A 25,745-nucleotide genomic window follows, 5' to 3' on the forward strand; every position below is an offset into this window, starting at 1 on the left:
TATCATATTATATTATTTTACAGTATACATCATATTTGTATATACATGATCAGAAGGCAGCGTGTCGGTAATAAGCAGGAAGTGTGTATAAAGGGTAACCAAGTGTCAATAAATATGATATACATATTTGTTATTAATATACAGAATATTAGGGTTCTTATACAATTCATATTTACAGCACAGAGCATCGTCACTGCGCATGCTCCTCGTTCTGCAGCAGTCCGTGTGTGTGTGTGTGTGTGTGTGTGTGTGTGTGTGTGTGTGTGTGTGTGTGCGTGTGCGCGCGCGCGTGCGTGTGTGTGCGTGCGTGTGTTTGTGTGCAGCCTCAGACGGAGCTCTCTCCTCTAGCGGATCGGTGTACCCGCTATTAGCCCGCTCCTCCCCGGTAATTAGCCCAGCTGTGTTCCGTTACTCTGCGCCAGCATGTCGTCCAGCACACCGGAGCAGAACCAGGATCAGAACCTGGAGCCTAAACAAGAGCCGGATCAGGACCAGGAGCCGAAACCGGAGACTAACCAGGCGGTGAAGGAGGAGGAGAAGGCCGAGGAGACCGAGAAGAAAAAAGAGGAGCCGAAGGAGGAAACGAAGGAGGCGAAGAAAGCGGAAACGAAGGAGGCGAAGATAGAGGAAACGAAGGAGGCGAAGAAAGAGGAGAATAAGCCGAAGGATGAACCGAAGGGAGAACCAAAGGAGACCTGGAGGGACAGCATTTACAACCCGCGGACCGGGGAGTTCATGGGCCGGACCGCGCGCAGCTGGGGTAAGAGCCTGTCTCTCTGTCTGTCTGTCTGTCTCTCTCTCTCTCTCTCTCTCTCTGTCTGTCTCTCTGTCTGTCTGTCTCTCTCTCTCTCTCTCTGTCTGTCTGTCTGTCTCTCTGTCTGTCTGTTGGAGCGTCCAACCGCCGGGCTTTACTGTGTGTGTGTGTGTGTGTGTGTGTGTGTGTGTGTGTGTGTGTGTGTGTGTGTGTGTGTGTGTGTGTGTGTGTGTGTGTGTGTGTGTGTGTGTGTGTGTGTGTGTGTGTGTGTGTGTGTGTGTGTGTGTGTGTGTGTGTGTGTGTGTGTGTGTGTGTGTGTGTTCGAATATGCGAGTGTTTAGTTGTGTGTACGTGTGTGCGTATATTAGTGTGTGTGTTTGTGCGTGTTGTAATTAACATATGGTGGATTATTAATCACCATTAAAACAGCAGGTTTCACAGTATGTTTTATATATTATATTATACATGAGCAGTAATAAGCCTTTTTTGCTTTTTTTAAATGTCGTTGTACCTGGTGCGATGACAATAAAGGAATTCTATCTATTCTATATCACAGTGCATATATATATATATTATATATATATATATATATCCACTAATTATTTTAACGCGGTTAACGCATGTGTATTTTTTGTCCTCGGCCGCCGCGTAGTTTCACAGCGCATCGAGTTTAAAATACCATCTACAACAGTGGCGGATTTAGGATTGTAGGAGATCCGGGGCTTAGCCCAGGAGTCATTGGGTTGGGGGGGGGGGTGCAGGGGTACAGTGCTATTTTTTATAAGTGGGGGGTGGACCGAACATCCTTTAGGGGGGTTGTCGCCTCCTCTTGGGGGGTCCGGGGGCATGCTCCCCCGGGAAGATTTTTTTTTTAAATATTGAAGTTGAGAGCATCAATCTGGTGCACTTTGAGAGCAACATTAACCCTTAATAACACCTTAAAGCAGACAAAGGGCACTGGAGAACACTCATTAACACCCTTTAATGAAGCAAACTAATGCCTTAACGCACTCAAATAGTCGTTTACTTATTAAGGTGAAACCAATGTGCGTAGAGTTTTAAAGGATGCGGATAGTCTCACCTTTAACATTTGTGATATTGGGCTATATAAATAAACATTGATTGATTGATTGATTGACCTTGATTCTGGCGCATTGATTATCGTTTTATCTATTCTCATCCACCATCTTTGTTTGTGACGTAAAGAGTGTACGAGTCACGTTTCTGAATCGGACACTCTGAGTGGATGCAGTCACAGCCAATCGGAGTCTGATTCAGAGGGTTGCCTGTCAGTTCTGTTGTTATGTGTACTGAAACGAGAGCCGGTATAATTCCACGTAAGTAAACAAAATAAAAATTGGAATACGTTATTTTAGTGTCTTAAAAGTAGACTGAGGTTTGAAGGGAACGTTACATCTTAGGATAACTTGTAGTCATGTTCTGTATACATAGTAACATATGGGTATACTTAGTGTGGTTACTCCATGTTTACTAGCTATAACATTAACGTTACATCACTCTTTTTCACTTCTTACTCAGTCAGCCAGAGTGCAGATATCACCATTAGATTCACAAACCTGAAACATCATCCATTTCTTCACTGCTGGTGATGACATTGTTGTCTGCTGCTGATACTGCTGCTGCTGCTGCAGCTTGTGGCGCCTGCTTCGATGACAATAACTTTCTAATATCCATAACTGTATAGGCTATTAGCTTAAAACTCGTCAGGCACTAGGAAGGATCACTTCTACTTCAGGGCAGGCTACGCAGTACGCAGGCTAATGTCCCGCAGTGGCTGGCTCCCTGGTGGACTCCGGTACTGCACATTACTCCCGAGACGTTTTTTTTTTTTAAATGTTTTTTTTTTTTTTAAGTGAAATATCCGGGGCTTTTCAGAAAACATCCGGGGCTTGAGCCCAAGTAGCCACCCCCTAGCGCCGCCTCTGATCTACAAGCTGATGCTGACAGCCCCACTCCTGCCGCCCTCTTGTGGCAGACCACACTTCCACGCTCACCGGCAGGCACCGACTGGCTATTGGGAGGACCGGGAGGGTGTGTGTGTGTGTGTGTGTGTGCGGCGTGAGCGAGCGAGAGAGAGACATTTGTGCATTGTTGTTGTTAGCATCTGGTGCTAGCTAGCTGCGCTAACGGATATAAGGAGCTGTTTAAATGAAAACAGAGGAGCGACATTTCGCCACAACTGCGCCGAGCACTTGACTTGATGCAGGAAGCAAACAGCGGGACATTGTAGGAGAAGTCAGCACACTCAGCTCGGAGAGTGCAACATGATTGCAGCGTCCAGGCAGCTCCCGTTCGAGCATATGCCTTGAGTTGCACATAGCTCCAAGGCACACACACACACACACACACACACACACACACACACACACACACACACACACACACCATTTGTATTGTATTATTGAATGAGAGGTTCCAGGTTGTTGTGTTTAATATTCATGAGAATATTTGTCATTGTTCAAATGATAATATACATTAGCATAAAGCATATTTGTCCACTCATATGTTGATAAGAGTATTAAAAACTTGAAAAATATTTCTCTAAGGTTCATTTAGAACGGATCAAAAATGTGCGATTAATTTGCGATTAATCGCGATTAACTATTTTAATCGACTGACAGCGTGCATTTTTGCTTTATTGGGGGGGGTCTGAAAACCAGTCAGTATCTGGTGTGAGGGGTAGGGTTAGGGTTAGGGTTAGGGTAATGTTGTGAATCGAGTGGCCCGTGGTGGTGGTGGTGGTGGGGTTATGGTATGGGCAGGCGTATGTTATGGACGACGAACACAGGCCACTCGATTCACAACATTACCCTAACTGGTTTTCGTACCCCCCCAGACCCCCCCAATAAAGCAAAAATGCACGTTTCAGAGTGGCCTTTTATTGTGGCCAGCCTAAGGCACACCTGTGCAATAATCATGCTGTCTAATCAGCATCTTGATATGCCACACCTGGGAGGTGGGATGGATTGTCTCGGCAAAGGAGAAGTGCTCACTATCACACATATTTTCAGATTTGTGAACAATATTTGAGAGAAATGGTTATTTTGTGTATATAGAAAAAGTTTTAGATCTTTGAGTTCATCTCATGAAAGATGGGAGCAAAAACAAAAGTGTTGCGTTTATATTTTTGTTCAGTGTATGTTGTTTTATTTTCTTCTTTTTCAAAGGAGCAACAGAGTCTAATTTTATTCGCAGCGCATCTATAGCACTATCAACAACATGATCAATTTGGGGTGGTGTACATTTTGTATAAGTGTCCTCCCCTACATGCAGACATGCTGTCGAGTTAAGTATTGGTGGAATCTCTTCCTTAAATGTGGCTATAGCACTAACAGATAGGTTTCTGCTGCAAGAGCTTTTGACTAATGCTTTGTAGTCTAGTAACAGCACTTCAGAAGTTACTAAGAGATGGTCGGATAAAGCAGGATTATGCGGTTCGACTAATAGTTGCTCAATTTCAATACCATAAGTCAGAACAAGGTCGAGAGTGTGATTATAGCAGTGGGTTGGTTTATTTACACTCTGACAGAAACCAACAGAATCTAATATAGAGTTAAATGCAACAGTAAGGCTATTTTTATCATCGTCAACATGAATATTAAAGTCACCTACGATAATTACTTTGTCTGTTTTAAGAACCAAAGTTGATAAAAACTCAGAGAATTCTGATAAGAATTCTGAATAAGGACCTGGTGCACGGTACACTGTAACAAATAAGATTGGCTGCAAAGTTTTCCAGGTCGGATGCGTAAGACTAAAAACGAGGCTTTCAAATGAGGTATAATTTAATTTTGGTTTAGTATTGATAAGTAAACTTGAGTCAAAGATTGCTGCAACTCCACCTCCTCGGCCCGTGCCTCGAGCAATATGAGTGTTGACATGGCTGGGTGGAGTGGCCTCATTTATGCTGACATATTCTTCATGTCTCAACCAAGTTTCAGTGAGACAGCATATATCAATATTATAATCTGATATTAAATCATTTACCAATATTGCTTTAGATGCTAGAGATCTTATGTTTAAGAGACCACATTTAATCTTCCTGTTTTGTTGCACTGTAGTAGTTGTTACATTTACTTTTATTAGGTTATTATGTATGACACCTCTATTAGGTTTACTGTTATAAAAAGGTTCGATGAAAAAACTAGGAATTAAATAAGATGGCTAGAGTCACCAAAAATGTATCCTTAGGTGCTTTTATTAACACCAACATGCTGAAAAAACACAAAGTAACAAGGATTGTACAGGAAGAAATCAAAACCCTCCTATATACATACAGGTCGAGGACACATAACTGGTACCTCTCTGCTCTACAGCCACAGTCAGACCCCCCCAAAACACTTGTGGCCAGGGTTTTATACATGTTAAGCCCCTCCCCATAGGATAATCCACTATTTATACCCCTAACCAATGTCATTCTAATCTACAAACACATTCACAATGCAAGACAAATTACCCAAACACACCACATCAAAATAGGTCAACATATTATCTCTTTGACCACAGAAGCCCCAAACAATAACATTGTTATACTTGCAAGAAAAGTGCCACCCGCGCCCATGCACTACATGGTATGCTCCAATTGCGCACAGGTGTTCCCACTGATTGCGCCTCTACCTAAGGCCGCTTCTTTCTGTGGCTCTGTTTGGCCTTCACAACCTTGAAGGAGAGGGTAAGCAGGTTACTTGCAAAAAGACTTCCAATGAATTAGTTTTGAACAAACAATGACTTGGGTTTTATTTTATCAAATGTGTGTTACCCTCAGTGTGCCTTTTACCATGCCAACTGTGATGAAGGCTTCTTCTTCACATTACCACCCTCCTCTCCTACATCAACGATGTTTGGCAGCCTTGACAGGTAGTCTGCGGTGACGTTTTCCTTGCCTGCTTTGTGCCACACACAGAACTTGAATGGTTGTAGTTCAAGATACCATCTAGTCACCCTGGCGTTCCGGTCCTTCATGGTCTGAATCCACGTCAAGGCTCTATGGTCCGTCTGTAGGTCGAATTCCCTCCCGAGTAGGTAGTACCTTAGGCTGTCCAATGCCCACTTGATTGCCAGACACTCCTTCTCGATGGTGGAGTACCGGGTTTCACGGGGCAGAAGTTTCCTGCTGAGATACAACACTGGACGTTCCTCTCCTGGTTCTCCCTGAGCCAGCACTGCACCGATGCCCACTCCAGAGGCATCCACCTGAACCAGGAAGCGTCTTTTGAAGTCAGGACTCTGCAGTACCGGAGACGAGCACAGTTTTTTCTTCAACTCCTGGAAAGCCCTTTCACACTCCTCATTCCATTCCACAGGATTCCGAGCAGCCTTGCACGTGAGGTTGGTCAATGGAACTGCTAGAGTGGCAAACTGAGGAATGAAACGTCGATACCATCCAACCAGGCCAAGAAAGGACCGTACTTGTTTCTTGGTACGAAGTCTCGGACTGTTCAGAACGGCCTCAACTTTGTCCACCTGTGGCCTGACTTCACCGTTCCCCAGCTGATACCCAAGGTAACGAGTCTCCTGCTTAGCCCACTCACATTTCTGTAGATTGAGTGTGAGTCCTGCGGCATGGATTGCACCTAGGACCCGACGAAGGTGATCGAGATGTTCCTCCCAGGTCCTGCTGTAAATGACCACGTCATCCAGGTAGGCAGCACTGCAGTCCTCGCACCCCAGAAGAACTTTGTCCATTAACCTCTGGAAGGTTGCTGGCGCACCATGTAGACCAAACTGCATCACAGTAAACTGGAAGAGGCCTAGTGGGCTTCTGAACGCGGTGAGGTGCCGGGACTGGCTTTCCAAGGGGACCTGCCAATACCCCTTGCAGAGGTCCAAGGTAGTGATGTAGTTGGCTCGACCAATCCTCTCCAGCAGGTCCTCAATCCGGGGCATTGGGTAGGCATCAAAGAAGGATATGGCATTCAGCTTCCTGAAGTCAATGCAAATGCGGAGAGAGCCATCCTTCTTGGGTACAATGACAATAGGGCTACTACACTCACTGGTTGATGGTTCAATTACTCCCAGCTCGAGCATCAAGCGGATTTCTTCCTTCAACGCCTCCACTAAACGTTCCGGTACTCTGTAGCATGCCTGCCGAACTGTGTTCTGCCCCGGTTTTACTCGGATTACATGCTGCAACACACCTGTCCGGCCTGGTTTCTGTGTGAACAAGTGGGGAAGGGTATCAAAAATAACTTGCAAGTCAACTGGCTTCTTACCATCCAGGTGGGAGAGATCGACCTTCGCTGGCTGCTGATTCCAGGCACCAACTACCCCTTCGGAGTCATCCTCTTCAACCACCCTGCGGGCCAGTAGTGAGGTGATGGGAGGAGGGCTGCTTCTTTCCTCCCATGCTTTAAGGAGATTGACATGATAAGTCTGCTTTTTTTTCCTTTTCTCCGGGTGCAAGATCTCATAAGTCGTAGGCCCCATCTTCCTTAACACTTCAAACGGTCCCTGCCATTTGGCCAGTAGCTTGCTAGAGGAAGAAGGCAAGAGTAACAAAACCTTTTGACCTGGTTTGAACTCACGGTTGCGTGCTTGCTGGTCGTACCATCGTTTTTGAGTCTTCTGGGCATCCATTAGATTGAGCCTGGCCTCCTCTCGGTACTGATCCAACCTGTCCCTGATCTGGAGGACATACTGCAAAATACCCTGCCCTTCTGCCTTTTTGTCTGTTACCTTTTCCTCCCAGTTACGTTTCAACAGATCCAAGGGCCCTTGGACTGGCCAGCCGTAGAGTAGCTCGAACGGGGAAAATCCGGTGGACGCTTGAGGCACTTCCCTGTAGGCAAAGAGTAGAAAGGGTAACCACTTATCCCAGTCTTTTCCAGTATCAGATACGAACTTCTTTAGCATCCTCTTGAGGGTTTGGTTAAACCTTTCAACAAGTCCGTCAGTCTCTGGGTGGTAAGGAGTCGTCTTGATAGCTTTTATCCCCAACTCCTTATGCAGTTGACCCATCAGGCGTGATGTGAAGTTGGTTCCCTGGTCCGTCAGAATTTCCTCAGGGATTCCTACACGAGAAAACAGCTGAACAAGAGCACTGATCAACTTTGGGGTGGTTATAGACCGGAGAGGAAAAGCTTCAGGAAACCGAGTAGCATAGTCACATACCACAAGAATGTACTGGTATCCTGTTGAGCTTTTTTCCAGGGGCCCCACAATGTCCATGGCAATCCGCCTGAATGGGGTTGTTATCACCGGCATGGTTTGGAGGGGTGCTCGGTTTGATTTGCGGAGAGGACAAGTTTTCTGACACTCTGGGCATGTTTTACAATATTTCTGCACATCAGTGTACATTGAAGGCCAAAAGAACCTAGAGGCAAGTCTGAGATAAGTCTTATAGTGACCTAGATGTCCTGCCCATGGAAGTGTGTGTGCAAGGTGTAGTACTAGGGATCTACAGCTACCTGGCACAACTAATCTCCTGCCGTCTTGCTCTTCCCCCTCCTAAAGCAGGTCATTGTGGAGAAAGTATGCTGCACCACCTACTAGAGCGGTTTGATTGGCGGAGTTTAACACCTTGGTTAGCAAAGACTTTAACAAGGGATCAAACTGTTGCAACATGGTCATATTCTCTGGTATTTCCCACTTTACATTTGACAAAGCATTGCCAGGCATTTCACCAGGTACAGGTGACCAAGCGTGTTTCTCTAAACGCCGTTGCCGACGTGTTTTCCTTGGTGCTTTTGTTCCAGCACTGCACAGACTACCACATAAGTCTGGCAGAGGCTGGACACCAGGATTTGCTTGGGCTTTTGCCTGTGATCGTGTCACTACGAAACAAGAAACATGCATGTTCTGTCCTGACAAGGGTTCACAGACATGTTTAGTACTGCTAAGGAGATCATATAGAATAGGCAAATCCCTCCCCAACAGCATCTCAACAGGTAAACTTTCAATTACCCCCACGTTTAACAGATACCTTTGGCCTTCTACATCAACTGTAAGCTCTACCTGTGGTTCTGGCTTGCAATCACCATGTACACATAACACATCTGTCTGCTGGTTGTAGTCAATAGCACAAGGCACACAACTTTTCCTAATGAATGACATGGAGCTTCCAGAGTCAAGGAGAGCAGTTATCATTTTACCATTAACTTTTTCCGGGATCACTTTACACCCTCCTTCCCTGTCTTGACAGTCAATCTCCTCACCCTTTCTGGGCACATAACACAGTCCTGTCAGTTTTGGCTTCTTCAGGGGGCAATCTGACGCTTTGTGTCCCTGCTGCTGACAATGATAACATACAAAAGGTTTAGTCCCTGACTGAGCAGAGGGTCCCCTGTCATATGCCCCCCGGTTACCTTGACCAACCTTTGGAAAGTTGTCCCTCTGGTGGTTCCAGTCCCTGGTTTCATCCCGCGTTGGTCGTGATGTCGCCCCCTTTCTGGCGTTCAGGAACTGCATGGCCAACTTGGATGCTATAAGACCATCCTCCGGTTCATGTTCTTTTACCCACGTACGAGTATCTGGAGGAAGCACCTGCAGCAGCTGCTCCAGGATGATAGTCTCCCCCATCTGTTCTTTACTCTTCTGCTCCGGTCGCATCCAGCGACGATAGAGCCCTTTCAACCGGTGGTATGATTCTGTCGGTGTCTCCCCCGGTGGCGATGAGGTGGCCCGGAACCGCTGACGATAGGTCTCTGGAGAGATGTCAAATTTGACCAACAGCGCCTCCCTCAGATCTGGGTAGCAGTTGGACATGTCTTCATCCATCGCGGTGTAGGCTTCCAGGGCTTTGCCAGTTAGCAAAGGGACAAGTCGACAGGCCCATTCCTCCCTTGGCCACTGCCATGTCTTTGCCATGCGTTCGAAGCGTAGAAGGTAATTTTCAATGTCTTCACCATTTTGATAAACTGGCATTTTTGGCTCCTTACGATGAACTGCCGCTACACCCCCAGAAGGATTACCAAATCTGTCAGGAGAAGACATCAATGAAGGCCCAACGTCAACGTGTGGACCCCCCCGGTAGCGATGTACAGGCTGCTGGGAGGCCTCAACTGAGACCCGCAGGCCCCTGAGCTCCTCCTGTAGGATATCATCTCTCCTCTGCTGAGCCGCTATGAAGTCCCTGACAATATTTACAATGTCAACGGTTGAGGAACCCACTCCTGGAGATGGCCCAGGTTGCCGCTGCTGGATTTTCGGTTTTGCACCTTGGGTTTCAACACTAATTGATAGTCCTTCTTCCTCTGACGTCACAGCTGTGTCCCATTCCTCATCCTTCTTCAAAAAAAGTTTTCGCTCAGAGCGTAGTCCAGTTTGTGTTTTAACAACACGTCCCTTTTTGCGACTGGCCATCCCACTTCTGACACCATATGTTATAAAAAGGTTCGATGAAAAAACTAGGAATTAAATAAGATGGCTAGAGTCACCAAAAATGTATCCTTAGGTGCTTTTATTAACACCAACATGCTGAAAAAACACAAAGTAACAAGGATTGTACAGGAAGAAATCAAAACCCTCCTATATACATACAGGTCGAGGACACATAACTGGTACCTCTCTGCTCTACAGCCACAGTCAGACCCCCCCAAAACACTTGTGGCCAGGGTTTTATACATGTTAAGCCCCTCCCCATAGGATAATCCACTATTTATACCCCTAACCAATGTCATTCTAATCTACAAACACATTCACAATGCAAGACAAATTACCCAAACACACCACATCAAAATAGGTCAACATATTATCTCTTTGACCACAGAAGCCCCAAACAATAACATTGTTATACTTGCAAGAAAAGTGCCACCCGCGCCCATGCACTACATGGTATGCTCCAATTGCGCACAGGTGTTCCCACTGATTGCGCCTCTACCTAAGGCCGCTTCTTTCTGTGGCTCTGTTTGGCCTTCACAACCTTGAAGGAGAGGGTAAGCAGGTTACTTGCAAAAAGACTTCCAATGAATTAGTTTTGAACAAACAATGACTTGGGTTTTATTTTATCAAATGTGTGTTACCCTCAGTGTGCCTTTTACCATGCCAACTGTGATGAAGGCTTCTTCTTCTTCTTCTTTCTTAAATTGTCCTTGGGCAGACACACACACACACACACACACACACACACACCGCTAATATTGGGTATTTTATTGGGTTCGGGATTCTTATGGATGACTGCCCAGGAGAGAGCGCAGAGAAGCGTGTAAGACTGCGACTCCGCCTCCTGGTCTCAATTCCAGTTCGTCATGGATTACGTCCACAAAGCCCTGAAATGTTTGAACTGAGATCTGCACCTTTCAAAGTAGGGTGAATGCCGTCTCTCTTAATCAGACCAGGTTTTCCCCAGAAGGCTGTCCAATTATTTACGAAGCCCACATTGTGTGCTGGGCACCACCAAGACCACCAGCGCTGAAATGATGACATGCGGCTATACATGTCATCATTGATCAGATTGGGGAGGGGACCAGAGAAGATTACGGTGTCCGACATTGTTTTAGCATAACTACACACCGACTCCACGTTAACTTTGGTGCATTCTGATTGGCCTAAACGAACATCATTACCACCGACGTGAATAACAATCCTACTGTATTTACGTTTATTTTTAGCCAGCAGTTTAAGATGCGCCTCAACGTCGCCCGCTCTGGCCCCCGGAATGCATGTGACTGTGGAGGCTTCGGTCTCTACATTCACGTGTCTCATAATAGAGCTACCAATAACCAGAGTTGGCTTCTCAGCGGGTGTCTCGCTGAGTGGGGAATATCTGTTAGATACGTGAACGGGTTGGTGGGGACCTGCGGGTTTCGCGTTATGCCCCTTCTGAGCAGTCACCCAGTCTCCATGCGATACATTAACGATACATTTGAAACACCAGGTGATGCGATACGATTCACCCCTGTTGCGATACAGTTCGATACGATGCGATTCAACACGGTGCAAAAATAATGATACAATTCAATATGGTACGAAAGAGGATTTTGTTTTATTCCTTATTGACTAGCATTAACAATGTGCAAAAAACAATTACCATATAGCAATGGCCATACAACTGCCAGACTGATGCACATAACACTCATTCAGTAGGCTAACTCACCAGTGAGCAGAAAGCAGCGGTTTCTATTATGAACATATAAAGAATACAAATAACCTTTCAAAAATAGGTCTTAATAACATTTCAACTATTATTGGCAGTCACAGGATGCTGTAAAAATAAAAACCACTCTCACTGACATAACACCTCCATCCATCCATCCATCCATCTTCTCCCGCTTATCCGTGGTCGGGTCGCGGGGGTAGCAGTTCCAGCAGAGAGCCCCTGGCGACATCAACCAGCTCTGACTGGGGGATCCCAAGGCGCTCCCAGGCCAGAAGAGATATAATCCCTCCACCTGGTCCTAGGTCTACCCCTTGGTCTCTTCCCAGCTGGACGTGCCTGGAACACCTCCCTAGGGAGGCGCCCAGGTGGCATCCTAACTAGGTGCCCGAACCACCTCAACTGGCTCCTTTCGACGCGAAGGAGGAGCGGCTCAACTCCGAGTCCCTCCCTGATGACCGAACTTCTCACCTTATCCCTAAGGGAGACACCAGCCACCCGGCGGAGGAAACCCATCTCGTAGCTTGTATCCGCGAAAGAACGAGACATAACACCTCACTGAGCTTAACTCATATGTCTGGCTTGCAGGTTTTTCTTAAGGAATATAAGTGAAGCAAGCTGCGCTTTGCTGTCACGATGTCACCGGCTGTACTAAACACTCGTTCAGAGGGTACACCTGTTGCAGGGATGTACAGGTAGCTCTTTGCCAATGTTGAGAGCAGTGGAAGATCCACTGCACCCTCTCGCCAAGTAGGTGGCGCTGTCTGCTGCGTCCCGGGCTCCTGTCGCGTGCTGCAGTTTTTGTGTATTTATGTCTGGTTAAACGTTCCGTCCTTGATTTAAACCACACGCTTTAATCAAGAGACTGTGCGTGTGTGTATGTTGGTACAATGAGGACCCTTGCGAAACTTCTACTGGCACTCTTTATCCTTGAACTTATTCAACCATGCCAAACATTACGGGGAGGAAACAACTTGGCCCTGATACACCAGAGACGCACTGCTGGCCCTCCGTGCTGCGGGAAGCCGACCTGCCGGAGGACACACGATCTACAGCTCCGAGGAGACGTCTCCGTAGAAGGGGAAGGAGGGGAGGAGTACGGCAGCGCCTCAGACGGAGAGGCAACAGACCGCCTTTACCCTCCATGATACTCAGTAATGTGAGGTCGCTACGGAGGAAAATGGAAGAGCTGCGGATCAACGCTGCAGCCTGTTTCGAGTACCGTGAGTCGTCTATTATGCCGTTTTGTGAGACATGGCTTCATCAGGATATTCCCGACTCTTTGTGTGAACTGGAGGGTTTCTCATTCATCCGCTCGGACAGGAGTGAAACGCCGGGGAAAGGCAAAGGTGGGGGCATCTGTGTATTTATCAATGACAAGTGGTGCAGACAACACACTTTGCGTAGGACTATCTGCAGCCCCGACGTTGGACTTATGTGCTTGAGCCTAAGACCCCTGTACCTGCCTAGAGAGTTTGGGAATATCATTCTCTGCACGGTTTATATTCCACCCAGCGGGAACGCAGCAAGTGCAGCAGCTCAAATCACAGACTGTGTTCACCAGCAGCTACGACACACTCCTGACGCTCCGCTTTTAATTCTAGGGGACTTTAATCATTGCAAACTTGAACTGTCACTACCCGGTTTTCAGCAATACGTCACATGGGACACCCGGGAAGATACCATTCTAGACAAATGTTACGGAAATGTGAACAACGCCAATGTGAGTAGAGCCAAACCCCCGCTTTCGAACTCGGACCATAACACTGTTCATCTAATACCGACCTACAGAACGGTTCTCAAGCGAAGACCACAGACCAAGACTGTGAAGGATTGGTCTAGTGACAGCATTGAGTCTCTTAAAGGATGCTTTCTCTCTACTGAGTGGAGCATCTTTCATGAGATGGACGTGGATAATGCTCTGAGACGGTAACTGAAATAACTGTGTACCCCAACAACGAACCATACATAACTAAAGAGGTTAAGGACTGCATCCATCGTAAAAATATAGCTTTTAAAAACCGGGATAAAACGCAACTGAAATGTGTGCAAAAGGAGCTCAACCACATGCTCAGAGAAGCTAGAAGGAGACATAAGGATATTATAGAACAAAACTTTTCTACAATGAACTCCAAGGAACTTTGGGACACTATGAAGGCAGTCACAAATATGACTCCAGCTAAAACAACTCTCTGTACCTCTGATGAGCTGCAGAAAGCAAATGAGCTGAATGACTTTTACATGAGATTTGAAACCCAGGACTTCTCCTCTGAATGCACAGACATCGTAGAGACAATCTGCTCCTGACCAGGACCAAAGGGTGCTGATTGGCCCTTTAAAGGTCCGATCACTTTTTAAACACACCTGTCCTAAGAAGGCCACAGGGCCAGATGGCATCTCTGCATTCCTCCTCAAGACATTTGCAGAAGAACTGACATCAACATGGAGTCCCATATCTCACAAATCTGTTGATCTTCACACCATCCCCACCCTCTGGAAACAATCAATAATAAAACCTGTCCCCAAAAAACCTTGTCCAAAGGTAAACAATGATTGTAGGCCTGTTGCATTGACATCCATCGTCATGAAGTGTTTTGAGGGGATCCTGGTGCCGCTGCTAAAGAAAGAGGTTGATGTACATGTAGACCCTTTTCAGTTTGCCTACAAGCAAGGGCGTGGCACAGACGATGTTCTAAATAGCATCATTCACCTGGTCACCAAACACCTGGAAGACCCTACGGCAGAGGTCCCCACGTCGGGCAATGCTGGTAGATTGCAAGTCATTCATAAAAAAAAATCCAGCTCCGTTAAAATAGACAAAACAGGTTTTTGTCTAACACGCTTCGGCCTCACTGCCACTTAATTCAGGAGTTTACTTGATTGACAGAAAAAGCGCCTATCGCTTTCCAGTCTGTTAACCCAGAATGCAAAGCGATACAAAATCAGTCAAGTGCCGGGAAAACTCAAATTAAGTTCAAGAGACAAACATCAAAATGAGTGCGGGACCGAGCCAGAAGCTAAAGACCACTTCCACCCGGAATGGGAGGAAGAACATTTAGTTGTGATTTCACATTCACAGGTTATTTGCCTTCTTTGTAAAGCAAGCGCCGCTCTGCCAAAGAAAGGTAAACCATTTGTTAAGTTAATTTATTAATATATGTATTTTTGAATGAAGTATTCATCTTGATTGTCTTCATTGTTAGTTTCCACATGCCTAAAACAACCTCAAGCTACATCTAAAAGTTGATGGCTAAATAAGAGCGCTTGAGAAATTGTGCAAGGCAGACAGTAATAGTCCGAATAGTCGATTAATAGTTTCATTAATCGATAGATTAATCCATTATCAAATGAGTCGTTGGTTGCAGCCCTATTGTCCCGTGTTATTCAGCAACCCTTGCCATTTGGGATTTTATTTTTGGTTGGTAGACCTCTGTGAGCTGGTCATTTCAAAAGTAGCTCACCAGCTAAAAAGGTGTGGGCACCCCTGGGTTAGGGTTTAGGGCACCCTGCCCTACGGCATATGTACGCCATCAGGAGGACACCATTACACCATCAGGAGGACACCATTACACCACCAGAGGACACCATTACACCACCAGAGGACACCATTACAACATCAGGAGGACACCATTACACCATCAGGAGGACACCATTACACCATCAGGAGGACACCATTACACCACCAGAGGACACCATTACACCACCAGAGGACACCATTACACCATCAGGAGGACACCATTACACCACCAGAGGACACCATTACACCATCAGGAGGACACCATTACACCACCAGAGGACACCATTACACCATCAGGAGGACACCATTACACCATCAGGAGGACACCATTACACCACCAGAGGACACCATTACACCATCAGGAGGACACTATTACACCACCAGAGGACACCATTACACCATCAGGAGGACACTATTACACCACCAGAGGACACCATTACACCATCAGGAGGACACTATTACACCACCAGAGGACACCATTACACCATCAGGAGGATACTATTACACCACCAGAGGACACCATTACACCATCAGGAGGACACTATTACACCATCAGAGGACACCATTACACCACCAGAGGACACCATTACACCACCAGAGGACACCATTACACCATCAGGAGGACACCATTACACCACCAGAGGACACCATTACACCATCAGGAGGACACCATTACACCACCAGAGGACACCATTACACCATCAGGAGGACACCATTACACCACCAGAGGACACCATTACACCATCAGGAGGACACCATTACACCACCAGAGGACACCATTACACCATCAGGAGGACACCATTACACCACCAGAGGACACCATTACACCATCAGGAGGACACCATTACACCACCAGAGGACATTATTACACCATCAGAGGACACCATTACACCACCAGAGGACACCATTACACCATCAGGAGGACACCATTACACCACCAGAGGACACCATTACACCATCAGGAGGACACCATTACACCACCAGAGGACACCATTACACCATCAGGAGGACACCATTACACCATCAGAGGACACCATTACACTGATGAGGACACCATTACACTGATGAGGGTGCGCAAATATGATCACATCACCCCCATCCTTAAAGCACTACACTGGCTACCCGTGGAACTGAGGATCGAATTCAAGGTCTCCGTCCTCACCCACCAGTGTGTCCATGGAACTGCCCGTCCCTACCTCAAGGAACTCCTCACCCCCCATACCTCCTTGCGGACCACCCGTTCCAGCAACTCCAACCTCCTCAAACCCCCCAGGACTAAGCTCCGTACTATGGGAGACCGGGCCTTCTGCTCGGCTGCCCCCAGCCTGTGGAACGCTCTCCCCGACCGCACGAGACACCACAGACCGTGGAGGCTTTTAAAAAAGGCCTCAAAACCCATCTCTACAAAAGAGCCTTTGCCTAGACCTTTTTATCACCCTTTTATTTATTTATTATTTTTGTATTGCTTTTTTATGAATTCTACCGTGTAATGTTTATTTATACTGTTCATGCTCACTACTTGTAGCACTTCGGGATTTGAAATCAAATATGAAGTGCTTTATAAATGGAACCCATTATTATTATTATTACGCCATCAGAGGACACCATTACACCACCAGAGGACACCATCAGAGGACACCATTACACCATCAGGAGGACACCATTACACCATCAGGAGGACACCATCAGAGGACACCATTACACCATCAGGAGGACACTATTACACCATCAGAGGACACCATTACACCACCAGAGGACACCATTACACCATCAGGAGGACACCATTACACCACCAGAGGACACCATTACACCATCAGGAGGACACCATTACACCATCAGGAGGACCCCATTACACCATCAGGAGGACACTATTACACCATCAGAGGACACCATTACACCATCAGGAGGACACCATTACACCACCAGAGGACACCATCAGAGGACACCATTACACCATCAGGAGGACACTATTACACCATCAGAGGACACCATCAGAGGACACCATTACACCACCAGAGGACACCATTACACCATCAGGAGGACACTATTACACCATCAGAGGACACCATTACACCACCAGAGGACACCATTACACCATCAGGAGGACACTATTACACCATCAGAGGACACCATTACACCACCAGAGGACACGATTACACCATCAGGAGGACACTATTACACCATCAGAGGACACCATTACACCACCAGAGGACACCATTACACCATCAGGAGGACACCATTACACCATCAGGAGGACCCCATTACACCATCAGGAGGACACCATTACACCACCAGAGGACACCATCAGAGGACACCATTACACCATCAGGAGGACACTATTACACCATCAGAGGACACCATTACACCATCAGAGGACACCATTACACCATCAGGAGGACCCCATTACACCATCAGAGGACACCATTACACCATCAGGAGGACACCATTACACCATCAGGAGGATACGTACTGACCCAGAACACCATCAGGAGGACACGTACTGACCCGGAACACCATCAGGAGGACACGTACTGACCCAGAACACCATCAGGAGGACACATACTGACCCAGAACACCATCAGGAGGACACGTACTGACCCAGAACACCATCAGGAGCAGGGGTGTAGTGCTGAACGCCGCTCCGGCACTTCACAAAGTGCAGTACCCTAAGGAGCAGTACCCTAAGGAGCAGTACCCTAAGGAGCAGTACCCTAAGGAGCCGTACCCTAAGGAGCAGTACCCCTAAGGAGCAGTACCCTAAGGAGCCGTACCCCTAAGGAGCAGTACCCTAAGGAGCTGTACCCTAAGGAGCAGTACCCTAAGGAGCGTACCCTAAGGAGCCGTACCCCTAAGGAGCAGTACCCTAAGGAGCCGTACCCTAAGGAGCCGTACCCTAAGGAGCAGTACCCTAAGGAGCCGTACCCCTAAGGAGCAGTACCCCTAAGGAGCAGTACCCTAAGGAGCAGTACCCTAAGGAGCCGTACCCCTAAGGAGCCGTACCCTAAGGAGCCGTACCCCTAAGGAGCAGTACCCCTAAGGAGCAGTACCCTAAGGAGCAGTACCCCTAAGGAGCAGTACCCCTAAGGAGCCGTACCCTAAGGAGCTGTACCCCTAAGGAGCAGTACCCTAAGGAGCCGTACCCCTAAGGAGCAGTACCCTAAGGAGCCGTACCCTAAGTAGCCGTACCCCTAAGGAGCCGTACCCCTAAGGAGCAGTACCCTAAGGAGCCGTACCCCTAAGGAGCAGTACCCCTAAGGAGCAGTACCCCTAAGAAGCAGTACCCTAAGGAGCCGTACCCTAAGGAGCCGTACCCCTAAGGAGCAGTACCCTAAGGAGCCGTACCCCTAAGGAGCAGTACCCCTAAGGAGCAGTACCCTAAGGAGCCGTACCCCAAGGAGCCGTACCCTAAGGAGCCGTACCCCTAAGGAGCAGTACCCCTAAGGAGCCGTACCCCTAAGGAGCAGTACCCTAAGGAGCCGTACCCCTAAGGAGCCGTACCCCTAAGGAGCAGTACCCTAAGGAGCCGTACCCCTAAGGAGCAGTACCCTAAGGAGCCGTACCCCTAAGGAGCAGTACCCTAAGGAGCCGTACCCCTAAGGAGCAGTACCCTAAGGAGCCGTACCCTAAGGAGCCGTACCCCTAAGGAGCCGTACCCCTAAGGAGCAGTACCCTAAGGAGCCGTACCCCTAAGGAGCAGTACCCCTAAGGAGCAGTACCCCTAAGGAGCAGTACCCTAAGGAGCAGTACCCCTAAGGAGCAGTACCCTAAGGAGCCGTACCCCTAAGGAGCAGTACCCTAAGGAGCCGTACCCCTAAGGAGCAGTACCCCTAAGGAGCAGTACCCCTAAGGAGCAGTACCCTAAGGAGCCGTACCCCTAAGGAGCAGTACCCTAAGGAGCCGTACCCTAAGGAGCCGTACACATGCCGCGTATTTTGCGCAGCTGTGGCTTAGTTGAAAGCCCAGTGATGATCTGTCATACTGATCATACAATAAAACCATAGAAAATAATATGATACAGTACAAGTCCTTCTGGGTCTCTGTGAGTCATTCAAGCTCTGTGTGTGGCACGTAGGGTATTTTGTGTGAGCGAGCGAGAGAGCGCACCGGTACCGGGGATTGTTGTTGTTAGCTGAATAACGGATATAAGAAGCTGTTTCTGCACCAAGGCGGAAGAGAGCTGTCTCCTGTCTGTTTCTCCTGTGTTAAGCTGAATTAATAAAAACACGTTAAATATAAATCCATTTCATACTATATGACAGTAAAACAAGAATACCGCTTAAAAGGGGATTGATTAGTGAAATATGAATAAAGAAAAAGTCAATCTGTTTGACATGGGTGTTGTTGAGAGATGTATCCATAGATCAGTATCCAGAGTATCCAGTCCTTAATGGTGCCCTCAAAGTGCACCAGATTGATGCATTTAACTTCAAAATGTTAAAAAAACATCTAGAGGATGTTAGGTCCACCCCCCACTTAAACATGTTCCAATGGATAAGATACTAAATACCTTAGCACAGTTTTTATATCGTAGCTATGTCCATATGCTTCTCTTTTTGTGGTCGTGCCACAACATGCATGCGCAAGTCATAGGTGCGCTCCGGCACGTATGAAAATAGCACTATACCCCTGATCAGGAGCATACCTACTGATCCAGAAGGTGACGCAGGTTCTGGTCCAGGCTCTGGTCATCCAGCTCATGCAGAATGCAGCAGCTGGACTGTTCCTCTCACCCTTCACCTCTCCTCCACTCCCTTCACTGACTGCCAGTGTCTGCAGAGAGGCTTCCAGACCCTGGTACTGGCCTACATTGCTGTGCCAGGACATGGTTTAATCAAATACTCCAAGCAGCTCGCTCCGGCCCAAGGTTGAAGGTTGCTCGCGGCTCCGGTAATGGAGCTGGACTCAGTCCTATGATGTCAAACCACTTAGAAAAGAAACACCTCGAAGCACCTGGAAAGACCTGAGGGATTCTGTTATGATGAAACTGTCTCTCAGGATCGTGTCTCTGTATCTGATGTCCAAACATTCAGGACATTCATCTGAAGAAACACTCCAAAGACACACTCTGAACAAACATCAATATATATATGAATTAGAGATAGTTATATACAGTACATCACATATACGCTGTGGTCACGTATTTGATGTGGTTATATTGATAGTGCAGTGACGCATATTGATTGAGGGTTGCAGCTTGCATCAGTTGATTGAGCAGGGCCTTGTTCTGTCTGTGTTTGATGGTTTGTTTCCTGTTTCAATGAAACTGCTCTCTGATTGGCTCCCTCAGGTCTCATCCTTCTCTTCTACTTCGTCTTCTATGCGTTTCTGGCCGGGATGTTTTGTCTTACCATGTGGGTGATGTTACAAACTCTGGATGAAAACATCCCGACCTATCAGGACCGAGTGCCCAGTCCAGGTGAGTTCACTCCAGTTGACTTCCTGTTTACTGCTATGTGTGCATAATGACCATGTGCTATGAAATCATTTCTAGGTTCTGAATTACCATTGATCTCAGATCTATTTTGTGGAATGCAGGTTTGGTGATTCGTCCGCATGCAGCTGACATCTCCTTCAACCGCAGTGAGCCTGCAAACTACAACCAGTACACCCAACACCTGCACAGCTTCCTGCAGAGTAAGCAGAAACCGACACCCTAACGGAACGTCTCAGCAGGACACCATGTTACACCAAGCCCAATAACTGCATGGGCTTGATATGTTTCCTGTCTGAGATGATCATCATGTTCTGGAGGTTCACGCAGATGTAACCAACAACCAGCTGCTGGTGTTTCCTGTCTGAGATGACTGAGTTTATAACAGAACCATCCATCAGCTGTTCGGTGTAAACAGCTGTCATAACATAAGCGGTGATGACACCGAGCAGGAGGCGTGGCCACTGATTGGTTTCCTCCCTGTCTTCAGAACAGGAAATCCAGTAGAGGAACCTTGGGACCATCACAATAAAAGTCTGGTTGATGTTCTTGTTTTTCAGATTATAACGACAGTGTGCAGGAGCGTAACGACCTGTGTCTGGTGGGCGAATACACGGATCAGGACGCCGAGCCGGTGAAGAAGGTTTGCCAGTTCAAACGCAGTCTGTTACACCAGTGCTCAGGTCTGTCGGACAGCAGCTTTGGATACGCCGAGGGGAAACCCTGCATCATCATCAAGATGAACCGGGTCAGTACCACCCGTCCCCCCAGTCCTCTACAACAGGAAGGCCTTATTACAGTGATGATTTATTCAAATACAATGAAGACATTACAGAGCATCTCCAGTGTCTCTGTTTTCACATCAGGAATCTAAGCACGACTCAGGAGTCCTGACACATTTTCATTTTATTGAATGTCATTGTAAGAAATTATAAATAATAAGAAAATAATGAGAGTATGTAAAAATGAATGTCTGCAGGTCATCGGACTGAAACCCCAAGGAGACCCTTTGATCAACTGTACCGCCAAGGTAACTCAAACAGCTATCCCATAATGCACCTGTGATGTCATTAGGCAAGGCAAGGCAAGTTTATTTATATAGCACTTTTCTGTACGCGACAATTCAAAGTGCTTTACAAAACAAATGAAAGACTTTTTAGGAATACATACAGTACAAACACATAGGCCTATATAATGGCATTTCACAACAGGCATTACAAAGCAAAGATGATAAAATAATAAAAATAAACACCACAGATATACAATACATGTTTAAAAGGCATACTGTAGTTCGAATATGATCATCTCAATTAAAAGCAGCGGCAAAGAGATATGTTTTTAGTCTCGATTTAAAAATAGTAAGCGTTTCTGCGGACGTGCATGATTTGGGTAGTTTGTTCCAGAGTGTCGGGCATAACAGCTAACGCTGCCTCTCCATGTTTTGTTGTTACTCTCGGAGCCGATAGCAGACCCGTCCCAGAAGACCTGAGGCACCTTGATGGCTCGTAATTATGCAGGAGTTCAACAATATACTTTGGTCCTAAACCATGTAATGATTTAATTCATTAGCCAATCAAGTTGCCTGAAACAGAAAAACACAATATACACAACGTTATAGAAGGTGCTCTCCAGTGTTGAACCTTTAATTGTGTAAACCAGCAATAAGTCATTATAAGTGAGTGTTTATATTTGTACAGTTTACTGGGTGCTTCACAGCAGGTAGAAATAGTTTGATGTGTAATTCATCCACAGCATGTCCTCTTTTCATTTTAAAATAAATGGATATCCCTCACTGTCCGCAGAGAAATAGTCTGCTAAAGATTAGGTATTTCCCATCTGAAGGACGCCTGGACAAGATGTTCTTCCCCTACTATGGCAAGAACACTCACGTAAGTAAACAGTGTCTGTTTATAGCTTTTATTATTATTATTATTATTATTATTATTATTATCATTGTTTTTATTATAAATATTATCATTATTTTTATCATTCATATTTTCATAATTTTTATTTTAATATTATAATTTATTTTTATAATTAGTATTATCTTTATCATTATTTGTGTATTTAATATTATCATTATTATTAGGTCCATTCTTTTGATAAATCATCCTAACTGGAAACTGTCAGGATTTGGGCAGGAGGAAAGAACCAATGGCTGTCAGAGAGGGAGGAATACGTACTCGTGCTTTTAATGAAGACAAATCAGAGAAACCAGGCAATACAACAACATCGAGAATCTGAACCAGAAATATAATAAAACACAGCTCACATCAGGACACCACAGAGGGCAGCCGGTATATATACAAACAGGGCTAGTGTCAGATGCTTGACAGAGGGCAGCAGGTATATATACAAACAGGGCTAGTGTCAGATGCTTGACAGAGGGCAGCAGGTATATATACAAACAGGGCTAGTGTCAGATGCTTGACAGAGGGCAGCAGGTATATATACAAACAGGGCTGATGTCAGATGCTTGACAGAGGGCAGCAGGTATATATACAAACAGGGCTAGTGTCAGATGCTTGACAGAGGGCAGCAGGTATATATACAAACAGGGCTAATGTCAGATGCTTGACAGAGGGCAGCAGGTATATATACAAACAGGGTTGATGTCAGATGCTTGACAGAGGGCAGCAGGTATATATACAAACAGGGCTAGTGTCAGATGCTTGACAGAGGGCAGCAGGTATATATACAAACAGGGCTAGTGTCAGATGCTTGACAGAGGGCAGCAGGTATATATACAAACAGGGCTAGTGTCAGATGCTTGACAGAGGGCAGCAGGTATATATACAAACAGGGCTAATGTCAGATGCTTGACAGAGGGCAGCAGGTATATATACAAACAGGGCTGATGTCAGATGCTTGACAGAGGGCAGCAGGTATATATACAAACAGGGCTAATGTCAGATGCTTGACAGAGGGCAGAAGGTATATATACAAACAGGGCTAATGTCAGATGCTTGACAGAGGGCAGCAGGTATATATACAAACAGGGCTAGTGTCAGATGCTTGACAGAGGGCAGCAGGTATATATACAAACAGGGCTAGTGTCAGATGCTTGACAGAGGGCAGCAGGAACCCCCTCTCAGGAGGTCAGGTCGTACGCAGACTGGATGATCCGTGTAGCGACTGCTCAGCTCCTGATGTCTGAACGACAGAATCACATTCGTGACTTCTCTGCGGTCCCTGAACGGCACTCATCGGGTTCTAAGACTGCCGTGATGCGCCCAGGACCCGTCATGTGACTTCGTCTTTGTTTAGACTGAGTGTACTTCATTACACAGAATGTCTTTGAGTACTTATTTATATCCTGCCTCCCTCAGGCGGACTACGTGCAGCCTCTGGTCGCAGTGCAGCTGTTGCTATCGAAAGAAGACCTGAACGTGGAGCAGACGGTTGAGTGTAGAGTGGAGGGCTCAAACCTGCGTAACAACGATGAGCGGGACAAGGCTCTCGGTCGGGTCACCTTCCGGGTCCTGGTGTCCGAGTAACCGACGCAGCCCGTTGTCCTGGATCCACAAGTCATTCAAACTGTGAACGAATCGCTCTGTAATCCAGACCTGATCCCATCCTGGACATCTGAATCTGCTTCCACCCGTATGAGGTCACCTGAACCACTGACACCTGATCCTGGTCCTAAATCTGGTTCAGGTTCAGACCTGGTCCTGGTCCTAAATCTGGTTCAGGTTCAGACCTGGTCCTGGTTCAGTCCTGTTTGTGAAGGTTTCAGTTGTTGGAGCGGATCAGGTCTGTTGAAGCATGTGAGCCAGCTGCACATCGACGTGTTGTTTTTAAATGTATTTATAAGTGATGTAATAAATAGAATGCGCCCCAAACTAACCACCGTATCACTGAAGACAGGGAATAACTGTTTCTATACTTTGAGAACATTCAGCTGCTCAGTAATAGGATCACTGTGTTCCACACATGGAAGCACACGAACTGCCTTCAGGAGGAGGAGGAGGAGGAGGAGGAGGAGGAGGAGGAGGAGGAGGAGGAGGAGGAGGAGGGGGAGGAGGAGGACTGAGCGTGTTTACAGCAGGAGGTGTTTGAACAGTTATCACATTACTGACGGTCTGCATGTTCACGTTGCTCATCAGCATCGAACAGATGTTCCAGTTTACGGGTTCGCCCAAACCACTACCGAGAAAGATTTTAGTGTTTTAGCACAAACTGTTCATAGATGGGTTAGAGATGTAGAAAGTTATAAATGTTTAATGTAGTTGTTCCACGTGTCCCAGTGTACCACTGACTATAGAGTAGAGATGAAGTATGAAGAAGGTGAAATCAGGTATTTGAGAGGGTGCTTAATACGGGTGCTAACCAGATGTAACTGAAAGTGCGCCCTCTAGAGGTTTAACACTGCACTGTGAGGGGAACGCTGCGGGTGTTCTCCCTGCTGGGACCCCCACCTGTGTTCGTGAACATACTTTGTTACACGTGAGTTACCAATATGTCCAACCCACTGTTGTACAGTTTTTGAAATGTGAATTGAAGTGTGATCCAAATGACTACTGTTGTATGATTATTAAACAAAATGAGTCTTCAGTAAATCAGCTTCATTTTTCATTCATTTAAGATCAAACAGCTTTTGATCCTTCATTGTCATGTGGGGTTAGGGTTATCAGATATCTCATGGGCTTCCCCACTCAGTCCATCAAGACTCGAGCAGTTATACAGAAGTCCAAGGCAAGGCACGGGCTGGCGCATCGCGGTCAAAGCAATCCCTAGCCATATGAACTTTGACCCTTAGAGATAGGTAACAGAAATGAAGAGGCACGACGTGTCTATGTCAGTGCACTCCCCTGGGGTAGGGTGAGGGGTAAGGAACAGAGGTGAAGAGGCATGACGTGTCTACGTCAGTGCACTCCCCTGGGGTAGGGTGAGGGGTAAGGAACAGAGGTGAAGAGGCATGACGTGTCTACGTCAGTGCACTCCCCTGGGGTAGGGTGAGGGGTAAGGAACAGAGGTGAAGAGGCATGAC

At 46.6% G+C, this 25,745-nt stretch overlaps 1 protein-coding gene across 1 annotated transcript; it reads left to right on the forward strand.

The window, feature by feature from the left end:
- Positions 1 to 259: 259 nt before the first annotated feature.
- Positions 260 to 24,728, forward strand: LOC117444854 (sodium/potassium-transporting ATPase subunit beta-3-like). Its single transcript, XM_034080232.2, has 7 exons — positions 260 to 760; positions 20,612 to 20,740; positions 20,860 to 20,958; positions 21,316 to 21,503; positions 21,735 to 21,785; positions 22,558 to 22,644; positions 24,085 to 24,728. Exons 1-7 carry the CDS (start codon positions 424 to 426, stop codon positions 24,250 to 24,252), a joined length of 1,059 nt encoding a protein of 352 aa, XP_033936123.1. The 5' UTR covers positions 260 to 423; the 3' UTR covers positions 24,253 to 24,728.
- Positions 24,729 to 25,745: the final 1,017 nt, after the last annotated feature.

The sequence above is a fragment of the Pseudochaenichthys georgianus genome, unplaced genomic scaffold, assembly GCF_902827115.2.
Source record: "Pseudochaenichthys georgianus unplaced genomic scaffold, fPseGeo1.2 scaffold_961_arrow_ctg1, whole genome shotgun sequence".
NCBI classification, from domain to species: domain Eukaryota; kingdom Metazoa; phylum Chordata; class Actinopteri; order Perciformes; family Channichthyidae; genus Pseudochaenichthys; species Pseudochaenichthys georgianus.

Bases quoted from the DNA above. Each gene is read 5' to 3' on its own strand.
- LOC117444854 (XM_034080232.2), top strand. From the start codon at position 424: ATGTCGTCCAGCACACCGGAGCAGAACCAGGATCAGAACCTGGAGCCT. The intron at 20,959-21,315 runs GTAAGCAGAAAC...CTTGTTTTTCAG, and splicing joins CCTGCACAGCTTCCTGCAGA to ATTATAACGACAGTGTGCAG. The intron at 21,504-21,734 runs GTCAGTACCACC...GAATGTCTGCAG, and splicing joins TCATCATCAAGATGAACCGG to GTCATCGGACTGAAACCCCA.